General features: G+C 39.7%; 1 protein-coding gene across 1 annotated transcript; it reads right to left on the reverse strand.

Moving 5' to 3' along the window:
* Window positions 1-13,391: 13,391 nt before the first annotated feature.
* Window positions 13,392-14,456, reverse strand: LOC138901075 (uncharacterized). Its single transcript, XM_070188805.1, has one exon. The coding sequence runs from the start codon at window positions 14,454-14,456 to the stop codon at window positions 13,392-13,394; it is 1,065 nt and encodes a 354-aa protein (XP_070044906.1).
* Between the last annotated feature and the right edge of the window lie 1,509 nt (window positions 14,457-15,965).

A 15,965-nucleotide genomic window follows, 5' to 3' on the forward strand; every position in this document is an offset into this window, starting at 1 on the left:
TTGCTGCAGATGAAAGCCTACAAAAGCACAAAGCTCGTTTTGTGGAAAAAGGCTATGCACAACAATATGGTGTTGATTGTGAAGAAACATTTTCTCGGGTAGCTCGGTTTGAAACATTGAGGCTGGTTCTAGCATTGGCTGCACAATTGCAATGGCCAGTTTATCAGTTTGATGTCAGGTCGGCATTCCTCAATGGAGACTTACAAGAAGAAGTCTATATATCACAACCTGAAGGTTTTATAAATAAAGGCAATGAAATGAAGGTGCACAAGTTGAAAATGGCGGTGTATGGCTTGAAGCAAACACCTCGAGTGTGGTACAACAAGATTGATGGTTATTTTCAGAAAAAGAATACATGAGAATTGATAATGAATCCACCTTATATGTGAAGTAGGAAGGTAATGATTTCATAATTGTTTGCCTTTATGTTGATGATATCATTTACAATAGCTATTCTAATGCTCTTTTGGATGAGTTCAAGTCTCAAATGATGAATGAGTTTGAGATGTCGGATATGGGTTTATTACATTATTTTCTTGGCCTTGAAGTCCATCAAACCGAAGATGGAATATTTCTCTCATAGAGGAAATATACCAAAAACCTTCTCAATAAATTTGGCATGCTTAATTACAAGCCTGCGGCTATGCCAAGGAATATCAATGAAAAATTGCAGCAGGTAAAATGATGAAGAGTTGGCAGATCCAAGAAGGCTTAGAAGCTTGGTTGGAGGTCTAATATACTTGACGCACACTAGACTCGATATTATTTCCTTTTCTGTTGGTGTTATTTTCAAGTTTATGCAACAACCTTCAAAGACTCATTATGGATAGCGAAGAGAGTCTTGCGGTACATTGCTGGAACTTTGGGCTTTGGTATTTGGTACTCAAATATCTTTAATTTTAGATTGTTCGGGTACAAAGATAGTGATTGGGCAAGTTCGTTGGACGATAGACGAAGTGTTTCAGCGAATATTTTCACTTTAGGTTCAAGTGTGGTGACTTGGAGTTCAAATAAGCAAGCTACAACAACATTGTCAACCTCAGAAGCTGAGTATATTGCAACAACCTTAGCAGATCTTCAACAAGAGACGAAGGGAGCAACATAGATATTGTATGACAATAAAGCAACTATCCCCATGACAAAGAACCCAACATTCCACAGCAGGACAAAGCATATTGATATTCATTATCATTTTATCCGTGATTTGGTAGCAAAAGAGGAGATATCGCTGGAATATTGCAGCACCCACGAGCAATTGACTGATGTATTAACAAAGGCTTTATCAAAGGAGAAGTTTTGCTATTTCAGAGGATTGTTTGGTGTCTGCAGTTTTGAATCAAGAGGGAATGTTTAAGTGTGATTTGAAACTATAGGACAAAATAAACTAGGATATGGGTAGTTTAGAAGAACTAGTCTTTAGGATTCTATTAAGTAGTTTCTTATATTTACTCAAGTTTAATTAGTGTTGCTGATTAAGTGTTGTAGTGGGTTACAGGCCTAGGTTTTAGGAGTGTTTGTTTAACTCTTAGACTATATATTATGTAGGCATATTTTATTATCCGTATTCAAGTTGATTAGAAATAAAAGAAATCAGTTTTAAACCTTTCTTTCTTTCATTATTTTTCACTATTTTCTCCGCTCTCTATCCAACGTTGTTACGATTCAAAATCCAACTAGTTGACACCAAACCCAACCCGTTAGGTAAGAAAATTAACAACTATCCAATTTAATGAGATTTATTGAGACAAATAAATGTTAGAATTACTGAACCTTTATAGATTTCTCAAGGACTAGTAGTACAAATCACGATCTTCTAAGATTTAGAGTTTACAAAGTGGGTATGAAATAAATACATCATCTGTTTGAAGTATATATGAACAAATTAAAATTCTAAAGCTACAAAGATTAAGAGGCAACTATCTACGGAATGCAGGTACTTTTTCAAATCCATCTCCTGCCATACACAACAACATCAACGTCCAACATCTGCACACAAGGTGCAGAAGTGTAGTATGAGTACAACCGATCCCATGCAATCAATAAGTAACAAACCTAACCTTAGGTTGAAAGTGGTGACGAGTTACGACAAGGGTCAGAGTCTAACTCCACTAACCAACAACAATTCATAACAATATAATAAAAATGGTACAAGAAATAACTCAGAGATATGATGCTCAGCTCGTTCACAGTTATGGAAAATAGGCATGTTTTTTTTACGTATAACAGTAAATCCCAAATCTTTCACTTAAAACACCAAAAATATGAGTAAGTGTGAACACTGTTATTTTTCCCAAAAACTTTCAACAACAATTAAGAATTCTCATTATCATATGGCATAAGGAAAGTACATCTCTATGACTACATGTCAATGTACCCGTGAAATCATGAATGACACAAACTAGTGTAGCATGAGGAAATACATCTCTATGCCTGTATGTCAAATGCAATGTATCACAATGAAGAACTTATGTACTCACACTCTCAGAGTACTCAATATCACTGTCTCCCACTCCCACTCATCACTCTCAGTCACTCAACACGATACATGGCAGATCCAGCCCAAACGCTAATATAACCTGTTGCAACGTGCATCCCAATCCACATATAGACCTAAGGCCTGTTGCGGCGCGCAACCCGATCCACATATAGACATAAGGCTTGTTGCGGTGTGCAACCTGATCCACACATATATATCTATAAGGCTTGTTGTGGCATGCAACCCGATCCACATACATATAACCATAAGGCTTGTTGCAGCGTGCAACCCGATCCATACATATATATAATACATGTTGCGGCGTGCAGCCCGATCCTATCAATATCACTCACAACATGGCCCTCAGGCCCCAACTCAGTCATCAATCTCTCCAGTCTCTCGAGCTCACAAATTTCATGCCAATCAACCCAAATAATGATAACAGTATGATGTGACAACAAATGATAATAGAGACTGAGATATGATATGTAAATGAATGAATATGACTGAGTTTGTAAATGCAATTTAAGCAAATAACTCAACAATATATATAATATCAATGGGTCCCAACAGAATAAACATATAGCCTAAACATGGATCACAACTCAATTACTCTAGCACGTAGAGATTTCATGGATTAAGAACAAGATTAAGTAACTACACAGTATTACAGAATTACACGGTGCACGCTCACACACCCGTCACCTAGCATGTTCGTCACCTCAACACCAACACATAACACGTATATTCAGGGGTTCATACCCTTAGTACCAAGTTTAGAAGTGTTACCTACCTCGAATAAGCCAAATCTAATACCGAGCAAGCCAAACGATGCTCCAAAAATGCCATCCGGCGCGTACCGACCTCAGAACGGTCTGAAACTAGACAAAAGGAACTCAAGAACAACAAATAATACCAAAGGAAACAAACCCAATTGATAAACATCGAATCTTTAATCAAAAGCCCAAATTCAACCAAAAAGTCAAATCCGGGCCCGCACCTCGGAACCCAACAAAACACATAAAAATTTGACAAACTCATTCAATTACGAGTCCAACCATACTAGTTTCACTCAAATCCGACTCCGAGTCGATGTTCAAAACTCAAAATTTCATTGTATGAAACTTTAGACAAAACCCCCAAATTTCTCATTTGAAATCCTCAATCAAATGCAAAAAACGAAGACAGATTCATGAAATAAAATCAAAACCGAGTAGAGATCACTTACCCTAATCCATATAGTGAATATCTCCTCAAACATCACTTCTATAATCACTGGGCGAATTAATGAATCGCGATCGCGGACGATCGTGAAGAAGAAAGATGCACTACCCAGAATTACCCTCTGCGATCGCAGAGAAACCTTTGATAACGCGAAGAACAACTATCACTGTCTCCCAAATCATATCCTACACGATCGAATAGCTATCTATATGAACACGATAACTACATGCATCAGAACTATACGATCACAACACAATCAATGATAACGTGAAGTAGAAACCAACCACTGCCCAGCTCAGCCCAAATCACTATGCGAATGCGTGCACACTTGCGCGAATGCGATACTCAATCTGTAACAACCTATGCGAACGTGTCTGAGGATTCGCGAATGTGATGGACAATGTCTCCCCAGCCATCAAACAACTCTACGCGATTGCGGTTAACCATACGGTATCTCGAATAAGGAAACTAGATGCTCAGCAGAACCAACAATGCTAAAATGAAGGAAAATGATCCGAATTCGATCAAAAATATGCCCGAACCCCTCAGGACCACGTCTTAACATCTCAAAAAGTCCCATATCATAACACAGACTTATTCGAGGACTCAAATCATGCATAACAACATCAAAATGATGAATCACACCTCGAATCAAACACAATAAACTTTGAATCTTTCAACTTCCAAAATTCATGTAGAAACATATCAAATCAATCTAGAATGAGCGCAAATTTTGCACACAAGTCTAAAATGACATAATGAAGCTATTCCAATTCCCTAAACCACAATTCGAATCTGATATCCCAAAGTCAACTCTCGGTTAAACTTATGAACTTCCCAAACCTTCAAAATTTCAACTTTCGCCAATTAGCGTCGAAACCTTTTAGAAACATCCAAATGCAAATCCGAGCATATGCCCGAGTCCAAAATCACCATCTAGACCTAATGGAACCGCCAAAGCTCCAATCCCAAGTCAAATACTAAAAAGTCAAACTTGTTCTACTATTCTAACCTTAAAGCTTCAACCATGAAATTCATTCTTCCAAATAACCTGAAAACCAAAACCGACGATTCACACAAGTTATAATACAACATACGATGCTGCTCAAGACTTCAAATAGTTGAACGGAATGCAAATTCTCAAAATGATCGGCTGGGTCATTATATTCTCCCTACTTTAACATATGTTCTCCCTCGAACGTGCTAAGAGTTATTCCTATGCCGTCAAATCATTGTGTAACTTTACCATGCATATACCATGGGTGATCCCACGTTTTCCCAATTCATATAAGCCCGACGACATAGATCCTTAATTCAACCTTAGCCCGTAAGCTTTAGTACCCAAATTTCCAACATCTGGAATCACTTACAACACCCGAATCTCGCACACACTGTATAAGTCTGAACAAGCTACATCAAGCCATAAATGTAACCTAAGACACAATCACATGATATACCACATATCTCGAATATTCATAGCACTAACTTCCGGCCGCAATCGCTGCTCGATAACCAGCCTAACATCGGTAACAAACCTCATATCAACCAAAATCTTGTTCTGAACCTTTGTACACTGTCAATGATGAAATAAATATGCAAAAAATCATAACCACTTATCAAATCAACTAGCCATAGAGCCCTTTCTCGTCTAATCAGAACCAAAACAAAATCCTAAGTTGACTCTCGATATTATTCCTCCAAACACGTTGTAATCAAATATGATAGTATCCATTCTAGGTACGACGACCTCATCTTATCAAATACCGCTGCCCTACTGACATGCCACACCAATACAAACTTAACCCGCAAACCGTGCAAACCGTGCACCAATATGCAACAATTCAAGTGTACTCAAACATGGAAAATAATTCAAATGAGAGAACTGTCCAGCAAATTCAACAAATACCACCACAACCACAATGCTATGAACCCATCATACGTAGTAGAACCAAAACACACTAATCTAACACAAAGGATCATATCTCAACATAATTCCGCTGCATTGCGTGACCCTCATCCAAACACTAGTCTATATAAAATACCTCAAGCCACAATGCTCCAAATCAACAACCACACACAATTTGACATCAAGTACATAAAGTGCATGACCATAACCATAGAGAAGAAAATAACACAACATACCACATCCCAGAGAGAACATAACCCATGCGCAATCAACCATTCAAAACCCTATAACCATCTCGCTGAAATTCCTCTACAAGGCTCATACAGAACCGCACCATGTGTGCATATTACCAATAAATCACAACCCATCATAGCATATAAGAGTAACACATAAATCATATCAGAACACAAATAAGGTCAATCTAATTGAATGGCACATCCCTCAGCAATAGCAGTACGAAGTCAACCAGTCCGATCTGGTGTAGAATACACATCCTCATTGGGCATATCAATGGGCCTCAAATCAACTCTGGTCATCCATAAATAGATAATTAACCTTCCAAAAATCCACAATGACCTAACCATAATGCATACCATTATCAGGCTAGGTTTGGCCACATTTGCACAATGCACGACCACGAAACAATTTGCTTATGAGAACTCTTAGTCTCCAAATCCCTAAAATACACGAATCACCATATCTGATCCCAAATCCACCGCCCGAAGGTCTAAGACATATCTCATCTATGATCATCTCGCGAGGAATACTTCGATGATTCTTTCGTGCCATATAGAAAAATCTGAATATCGGTTGTCGATAAACCAGGTGAGTACCGCAATACCAATGAAGCATCCGTAAGTCAAAACACAGTGCGCCTTCTGAATGTACACTATACTCAGGTAATACCAATTAGTGCAAGTATCCAAAATCGTTGTGCTGCATAAACTCATGATCTTCCTGTTAGAACTGAATCGTATACTTGCACATGCAAACCTAATCCCCTACAACACACCTCATCGATCATGCCATCATATGAAAAGTATGAGAATCTCATAATCAACCCTGAGTCAGTAGCATGATACACACCCGATCAGTCAGAAACCTTTCATTTGATCCCATCCAGGAGAAAAGCACAATACGCAACATGCTCCTCACGCCGGTAGGAAATATCCGTCTCAAATCGTGGTATAAACCATCGAAAACTCTTCGAAACCCATTTGTACATAACCAAGCCATCAGAACTTAATATTTCTAACACAACCAATCCATGCAGGTCAACAAAAACCCAAGAGTATTGCCACACAACACTTGTAGATACTCACCATATCATAAGTACCCGCAAGACCGATCATATCCATTATTGTGCTGATCCAACCAACTATCAAGTTGTCCTACTTCTTCCAGTTTCTTCTGAATTTCCTTCAAGTTGAAAATTCTCCTTGACATAATACTATGATCCTCAATCAAAACTCACCACACGAGACCCTAGCATAAAACCACACTGCTCTAAGGCCCATAAGTCATTGTATCCCTTCTTAAGCACCCCAAAAGTACCACAACCGAGACACCTACTCTAAAGAGACCTTACGTGAATCTAAAGACATTAACTTCACCTTCCTGATAGTAAAACGTAGAATTCATAGTGATATAAAATATATCGCGAGTATAGACACCATCCAATGTAAATCTCGGATTCTAGCCATATACAAATCAGAAAATTTTCAATTGCTACATATAAATCTTGAATCCATTAAAGCCTTCTTGAGAGTCATTCTCTCTGCTCAAATCTCAATTGCACCGCCCAAACGGGCAGAACAACCCATGCCCCATTAGCACAATAACACCTAAAGAAGTAATCCACACTTCTAAACAATCGAGTAAATTCCTACTCCATGGGCACTACATACCTCACGAATAACCACTCAATCATTCCATGATTCACATATACCCATAGGGTGTAATACAACCCACATCCAGAAATTCCCCCACTCGAGTCATCCTTGATCTCAACCTTTGCAAGTCATAACTTATTCACAAGTATGCCTCAGACCGAAACAAATACAATACATAACCATGCAACCAAATCGTTAATAGAAGACTCCCCCACTTAGCTCAAAGCCATATATCAGAACACTAGATAACTCACAATGCCCATACTTTATTACGGACATAATACCACAATGAGGTTCAACTAAATTGTCACACCCCAAACTAGGGGAGGCACGACTGGCACTCAATACTGTATTCGATCGAGTTAGCCACTAAACATACTAGCTAACTAGACTGGGGGCCCAACAGATCGGGCAGCACAACATCTGAAATACTAAGCCTGGACCGTAAGGTTATGCCATGAATAACAATAAGCTATATAAACATAGGTAGACAAGCCAAAATAATAAAATACTAGCTTGCTGACGAGGCCGCGACTGAAGACATACATGCCTACACACCTATATATACATGCCAAGCCTATGGGCTGGAGACTGAAAGCAGCAAAAAGAAACCCAGAATATTGTGTCCACAATAGCCTCTAAGAGTGTCATAAGCACTGTCGGGATAAGGCCCCAACTATACCCAAACTGTACAACAAAAGTAACCATCCTATGAAAGCTCCAGGAAGAGGTAGAGCTTACCAACTCACAACTGAACCCCGAAATCCTAGCGGAGGGGTCGATCAGAGTCCCTACCTGGACCTGCACGCACGAAACAAAAATGCAGTGTCCCCAGGCAACGGGACATCAGTACGAATAAAAATGTACTGGTATGTAAGGCAGAAAGAAGAATCATACATAGCTGATGTAAGAAGGTAATAAAGATACCACCTGACACTGAAACTCTGATAGCCTCCATGGCCGACATCCGACCTCATAGTAATAAAATATGCATGGTATGCTCGTGTAATCGTATGTCGTGAATACATATATATTGATGTAAATGCATGACATACCCAACCAAATGCTAGCAATGGCGGTCTCTCCCGGTAGCTAACCGGTATCATATTGCCAACCTGTGGCCATCTGTACAATATATATAGTCTTTCGGGCAAATAGGCCCCTTACCTCCGATTATAGCTCGAAGTCCATGCATAATATGTCATGTATGATATGAACTTTGAATGCACATAATAGGCCATAACAAGAACTTAGCCAACCTTGGCTCATTGGTACTCTTATTCTCATAATCTCATAATCACCTTCGTATCGCATACAAATGTCTCGTGGAACCTCATATCTTTTTTAATAAGTTTGAAAACTTAACTCGACTTTTAGAAAGATACCTTAACTCTGAATATGTTCATAAAAATCTTAAGGTGCTTCACTTAGTCCTTATACCTGATTTCTTGATAATTAGTAAAAGAAAGTATTTCAAAAATATTTAAATGCTTTAGTAGTTTAAACATAAAAAATATATTTGAGAATTTTGAAATCGACGTGTCACTTTAGAGATTTTAAAATACACTTTAACAAGGAAGAAGGACTGATCACAAATACTAAATGCCTTTATTTTTAAGTCACACAATCCAAAGACTAATAAGAATTCATATATATGGACATATATTTAAGAAAGCCGACAAAATGACATAAATAGATGTCGAATACCCTTTTTAACCGAACGAGTGGAATATCAACCTAATAGCATCATGAAAATTCTTCAGCTACGGTACCAATACCTTTCACAGAAGGTCTTTCTAGCAACAGAATAGTAAAATATCACATTTGGCGTCTTAGGAATTTCCCAAAATTCGTGCTAAAAGGAAGGACGAAGCTTAGCCTTAACATACCTCTCCAACGAACGTCTGAATGCCTGTAGTTCCTTCACGAAAGTTGTTCCTTACGTCCTAAGCTTTGAAACCACTATATATATGCAGCTTATACGCACCTATAAGTAGTTCATAAATGAGTTTAAATCGGCAGATTTGCCATATGACCCTAACTTGACGAAACGCCCATAGAACTTTGTAAAAACGATTATAAAAGAGTCCCAAGATGATTACCTTGGCAAACCAAGTATAAATCCAGAAGAACCAGCAAGAACAACAATTTCCTATCTTCCAAAAATAGCTCCAAACACAGCTAATAGAAGGGGAAAACGATTGCAAAGCGTAGAGGTTGCACTTCTAGGCACGGGGGCAAACTTTAACGATAGAAATCATTAAAAACGCACCTTAATCACTCAAGAACACCATGAAACCCTCTCTTAAGCTTTCTCACTGTTTTGGGACGAATATGAAATGTTTTGGGGTCTTAAAAGTCGGATTTTCCGACTTATACCACTTGTTTGACCCGACCCGGTTCGCGACCCGATTTCAGCCCGGACAGTACGCGGTAAAACAGTCATAGCCTTTTACTACAATGTCGGTTTTATGTGAGATTTCTTTGGTTGCAAACTAGACTCGTAGACCTTCGATTTGGTAGGTTGTGGATCCCATAACCCTTTCTATATTGGGAGAAACGATCTGATACATTTGACCCAAAGTTTAAAAAATTTATTAGAGAAATTTACGATAACTTTTGCCGACCTTTATTTCGCAACTTGCTTGACTCCAAAACTTAACATGTGACCAGTGTGATATTATAATACCTCATAACACATTATTCTTAGCATATTATACACTCTTAGTCTTATCCCACAGGTGCAAGTTAACTTAAACCTTCCGAACGCGCGGGGTGCTACCCGAGCCATTTCTTTAACCATGAACCTTTGTTTAAGGGATTCCTTTGACTTAAAGCTTTAGTTTAGTTCCTTGATATTACCACACATTTTTAGTCTTATTCTCCCAATGTGCTATACCCAATCATATATACCTAATATAACCACGCCACGTTACGTATATTACGTAAGAGAAGAGAGAAATACCTAGGGTCTCACAGTCTCCCCCCCTTAAGAACATTCGTCCGCGAATGGGTCAAGTCAATTCTTTGGTTTCATTTCTTGTCCGCTAATACGTTATTTGCGAGGCTATATTTGTTACATTTGCAAAGCATAAATCAAATTCTGAAGATTCCAACTACTAGGCTTCGTATAGCTATCTCACAATAAGAAATTTAAATTGCACTTTCAAGTCATTTAAAATCCAATTAAGTTGCTGTAAAGAAATAATTGGAAATTATTTAAATGCGACTCACCTTAAGTCGTAAATAGGTGGGGGTACTTCTTCCTCATTTCCTCCTCAGCTTCCCAGGTCATTTCCTCGATGTTGTTATTCGCCATAACACTTTCACGAAAGACACTTCTTTAGTTCGAAGCTTCATTACCTGCCGATCTAAAATAACTACTGGTACCTCTGCATAAGATAAGTCTTCAGCAATATGAATATCCTCAATGGGCGTAATACGTGAAGGATCTCCAATACACTTCCGCAACATAGATACATGAAACACAGGATGGACTGCTTCCAATTCTAAAGGCAAATCAAGCTCGTACGCCACCCTACCAATCCTCCGAATAATCTTATACGGTCCAACATACCTGGGGCTGAGCTTCCCCTTCTTTCCAAATCGCATAACGCCCTTCATAGGCGATACTTTCAGGAAAACCCAATCTTCTACATCAAACTCTAAGTCTCGTCGTCGAACATTTGCATAAGACTTTTGCCGACTTTGTGTTGTACGCAGCCGGTCTCTAATAAGCTTTACCTTTTCCATTGCTTGCTGGACTAAGTTAGGACCTAGCAACTCTGCTTCCCCGACCTCGAACCAACCGATCGGTGACCTACACTTCCGCCCGTATAGTGCTTCGTAAGGAGCCATCTGAATACTAGCTTGGAAGCTGTTATTATAAACGAACTCAATAAGAGGTAGATGATCATCCCAACTTCCTTTAAAATATAGCATGTAGGCATGTAACATATCCTCAACTGTCTGAATAGTACGCTCTGCCTGTCCATAAGTTTGCGGATGAAAAGCGGTGCTAAGATTTACCTGCGTGCCTAGACCCTTCTGAAAAGATTTCCAAAAAATATGCTATAAATTGAGCCCCTCGATCAGAGATAATAGATAATGGCACTCCATGAAGGCGAACAATCTCTCGAATGTAAAGCTTGGCATAATCCTCGGCTGAATATGTCGTCCTGACTGGCAGGAAATGAGCAGATTTTGTAAGCCTATCAATAATTACCCAAATAGAATCATACCTCCGTGGAGTGCGAGGCAAACCAGTGATGAAGTCCATATTTATCATGTCCCATTTCCATAATGGAAGCTCAATACACTGAGTTAGGCCTCCAGGTCTCTGATGTTCGGCTTTAACTTGCTGGCAGTTGGGACATTGGGCTACCATCTCCGCGATATATTTTTTCATTCCATTCCACCAATAGATCTGTCGAAGGTCCCGATACATCTTTGTCGCTCCAGGATGAACTACATATCTAGAATAATGGGCCTCCGAAAGAATCTTGGCACGGAGCTCTCCTACTGACGGTACACATAAGCGGCCCTGGTATCTAAGGACTCCATCTCCAGTTAGCTCAAATAAAGGTTGTCGCTGTTGTGGAATACTTTCCCTCAGTTTTATAAGCTCAGGATCCTCGTGTTGTCGCTCTTTCACTTCAGTAACAAAAGAAGATTTTGCCGTATTCTGAACGAGAATGCGTCTACCCTATGCATCTACCAAACGCACCTGCAAACTAGCTAGATGGCATAGATATTTGGTCATCTTGACCTTATCAGCTTCAACATGGCTTAGACTGCCCATGGACTTCCGGCTAAGGGCATCAACAACAATATTAGCTTTGCCGGGATGATATAAAATATCAACATCATAGTCCTTTAGTAATTCTAGCCATCTTCTTTGTCGTAGGTTCAACTCCCTCTGTTTAAATAATACTGAAGGCTCTGGTGGTTGGTGAAAACATCAATATGAACCCCATATAGATAATGCCGCCAAATCTTTCGAGCAAATACAACTGCGGCTAACTCAAGATCGTGCGTAGGATAGTTTTGTTCATGTTTTCGCAACTGTCTGGAGGCGTACGCGATAACCTTACCATGCTGCATAAGAACACAACTTAGGCCAATTCTCGAGGCATCACAATATACAACATAACCCTCGGTGCCATCCGAAAGAGTCAAGACAGGTGACGTAGTAAGCCTTTTCTTTAGTTCCTGAAAACTTTGTTCACATGCCTCAGTCCACTAAAACTTAGCTCCCTTATGTGTCAGTTTCGTCAATGGTGCAGAGATAGAGGAAAATCCCTCCACAAACCTTCGGTAATACCCTGCCAAGCCTAAAAAGCTACGAACCTCTGTCGGATTCAAGGGCCTCGGCCAAGTCATCACAGCTTCAATCTTTTGGCCATCAACCTTGATACCATCGCCGGTAATAACATGACCAAGAAAAGCTACAGAAGTTAGCCAAAATTTACATTTAGAGAATTTAGCATATAACCTGTAGTCCTGGAGAGTCTGCAATACAGCTCGCAAGTAGTCCGCATGCTCGGCTTCCGATCGTGAATATATCAGGATGTCGTCAATAAACACAATCACAAATTCATCCAAGAATGGTTTGAATACCCGGTTCATAAGATCCATAAAGGCTGCTGGGGCATTTGTAAGCCCGAAAGACATGACAAGGAATTCAAAATGGCCATACCTCGTCCTAAATGCTGTTTTTGGGATATCAATATCCCTGACTCGTAGCTGATGATAACCGGATCGCAAGTCGATCTTCGAAAAGCATTTGGCACCTTGTAACTGGTCGAACAAGTCATCAATCCATGGAAGAGGATACTTATTCTTGATAGTGACTTTATTTAGTTGCCTATAGTCAATGCATATCCGCAAGGACTCATCTTTCTTTCGAACAAAGAGCACCGGAGCACCCCCATGAGGATGTACTTGGCCTAATAAAGCCTTTATCGAGCAAGTCCTTCAGTTGTTCCTTCAATTCCCTTAGCTCTGCAGGAGCCATTATGTAGGGAGGAATGGATATAGGTTGTGCATCAGGAAGCAAATCTATAGCGAAACCAATTTCCCTTTCGGGGGGAATTCCTGGAAGCTCGTCAGGGAATACCGTCGGGAATTCATTCACAATAGGAACCGACTGAAGATTCGCTGGCTCCTTATCTATATCCCTAACATGAACCAGATGGTATAAACAACCTTTAGCAATAAACTTCCGAGCCCTAAGGTATGAAATAAACTTACCCTTGGGCGTGGCTGCATTACCTTTCCATTCAAGGACAGGCTCACCAGGAAAATGAAATCGGACCAACTTTGCACGACAATCAATATTAGCATAACAAGCTGCCAACCAATCCATACCCATAATGACATCGAAGTCTAGCATAACCAATTCAACTAAATCAACAGAGGTTGGATGGTCATTAATTAACACTGTACAATCTCGATTGACATGATTAGCTACAATAGAGTCACCAACTAGCGTAGACACCTCAACTGGCTGTGGCAACAACTCAGATCTCATGTCAAGCTTACCAGCAATAAATGGAGTAATATATGAAAATGTAGAGCCGGGATCCATCAATGCATAAATGGCATGAGAATGTATTGTCAATATACCTGTGACAACATCTGGGGATACCTCTGAATCCTGTCGGCCTGTGAGTGCATACAAGAGGTTCTGGCCACCACTAGAACCTGAGGTGTCTCCTCCACCTCTCCCCCTACCACGACCCCGAGTAGACTGTGGACCTGGTCGGGGATCACGGACTGAGGGCGAAGAGGCTGCTGTGAATCCTGAAGGCTGAGCTGGTGTACCTCTGCCTAACCCCGGGCACCGGCTAATATAATGTCCTGTCTGCCCACAATGAAAACATGCACTCGAACCCTGTCTACATTGCCCGATGTGCAGCTTACCACACTGAGTACATGGAGGAGTAAGCTGTCTCATCTATGCAGAACGCTCCTATCGATGACCCTCAGGCTGGCCTGAGCTCTGCCCCGGTCCTGACTGAATATAACGATCAAACCGCTGGCCCTGCATCTGTGGTGGGAAACTACCTGCTGACCGAGGTGGATATCGATGGAGTGGGGGCCTAAAATCAACTCGTGGCTCCCTATAAGACCCCATAGTACGAGCCCTCTTACTCGAGACTTCCGGGATTTTGATTATGAATTATAGGAGTGATCTGGATAGTTTGGTCTAATTTCATCAAATCGCGATTAGGTTTTTAGCGTGAAACATGAGTTAATTATTTAATGAGCGAAATTGGTATCGCATTGAGCAAATCAGCTCCGAATTACGTTTCGATTGAACGACTAGGTTCGTATTATTATTTGTGACTCACAGGAACAAGAATCGTCGAATTACGAGTTCGTATAATGGAGTTAAAGCCTTTTTAGTGAAACAAATAACTGTTGGTGCAAGCAAGTTCTGGTGTGGACTTTTAGTGACGGAAAATGTGTTTTTAGTGACGGATAGACAGAAACTTAAGGACCAAAAATGGTCATTTTCTTCATTTCGTTTTGGATTTTTGGAGCACAGTTCTTAGACGATTTTGAGGATATCTTCACGACTTCGACTTGGGTAAGTGTCATATATCCAAAAGTAATTATATTTCATAAATTCACGGTTATATTCATCATTTATTTTGGATTTAAATGGAAGAAATCATGATTTTTGCAAAACTTTTCAAGAACGAAAATATTAGATTTGGTGGTCAAGTTGTTATCGAAATTTGATAAAATTGGTATGGTTGGACCGTAATTGAATGGGTTATCGAATTTTGTTAGTTTCGTCGGATACTGAGACGTGGGCCCCACAGACGATTTTTGATTTAAATTTCGGATTTTGTTGGAAAAATTAGTATTTTCTTATGAAATTAATTCCAATAATTTTCATTGACTGAATTGAATTAATTGTGGCTAGATACGAGGCTTTCGGAGACCAATTCACCATGCAAGGGCATTGCGGAGTAAGAAATTACACGGTTTGAGGTAAGTAACATTTCTAAACTTGGTTCGGAAGGTATGAATCCCTAAATGTTGTGTTATATTAATTGTTGGAGGTGACGCACATGCTAGGTGATGAGCATGTGGGTGTGCACCATAGAAATTGTGACTTTAAATAAATTCTGTGGAGTTGAAAAATTAAAGAACCATATTATTATATGTGTATCCTCCACGTGTTAGAGAAATTGAGATGAGACTCTTATTAAAGATCATGTTTAGGTTACATGCCGATATTTTGGGACCCATGGGGTCGTGTTGCTGTTGAATTAATTATTTTTAAAATGTACATTTCACACTCAGTCATATTCATCCACTGTGAGGATATTTATGGGATCGAGTTGCGCGTTGCAGCAGGCCATATTGGCTTTATATATTTTATTATTATATGGATTGGGGCTGCCCGCCTGCAGCAGGCCTTATAGGATTTATTATTATATGGATCGGGGCT

Source organism: Nicotiana tomentosiformis, chromosome 11 (genome assembly GCF_000390325.3).
Source record: "Nicotiana tomentosiformis chromosome 11, ASM39032v3, whole genome shotgun sequence".
Lineage (NCBI taxonomy): Eukaryota > Viridiplantae > Streptophyta > Magnoliopsida > Solanales > Solanaceae > Nicotiana > Nicotiana tomentosiformis.

Excerpts from the sequence above, each read along its gene's own strand:
- LOC138901075 (XM_070188805.1), bottom strand. The coding sequence starts at position 14,456 with ATGAGACAGCTTACTCCTCCATGTACTCAGTGTGGTAAGCTGCACATC.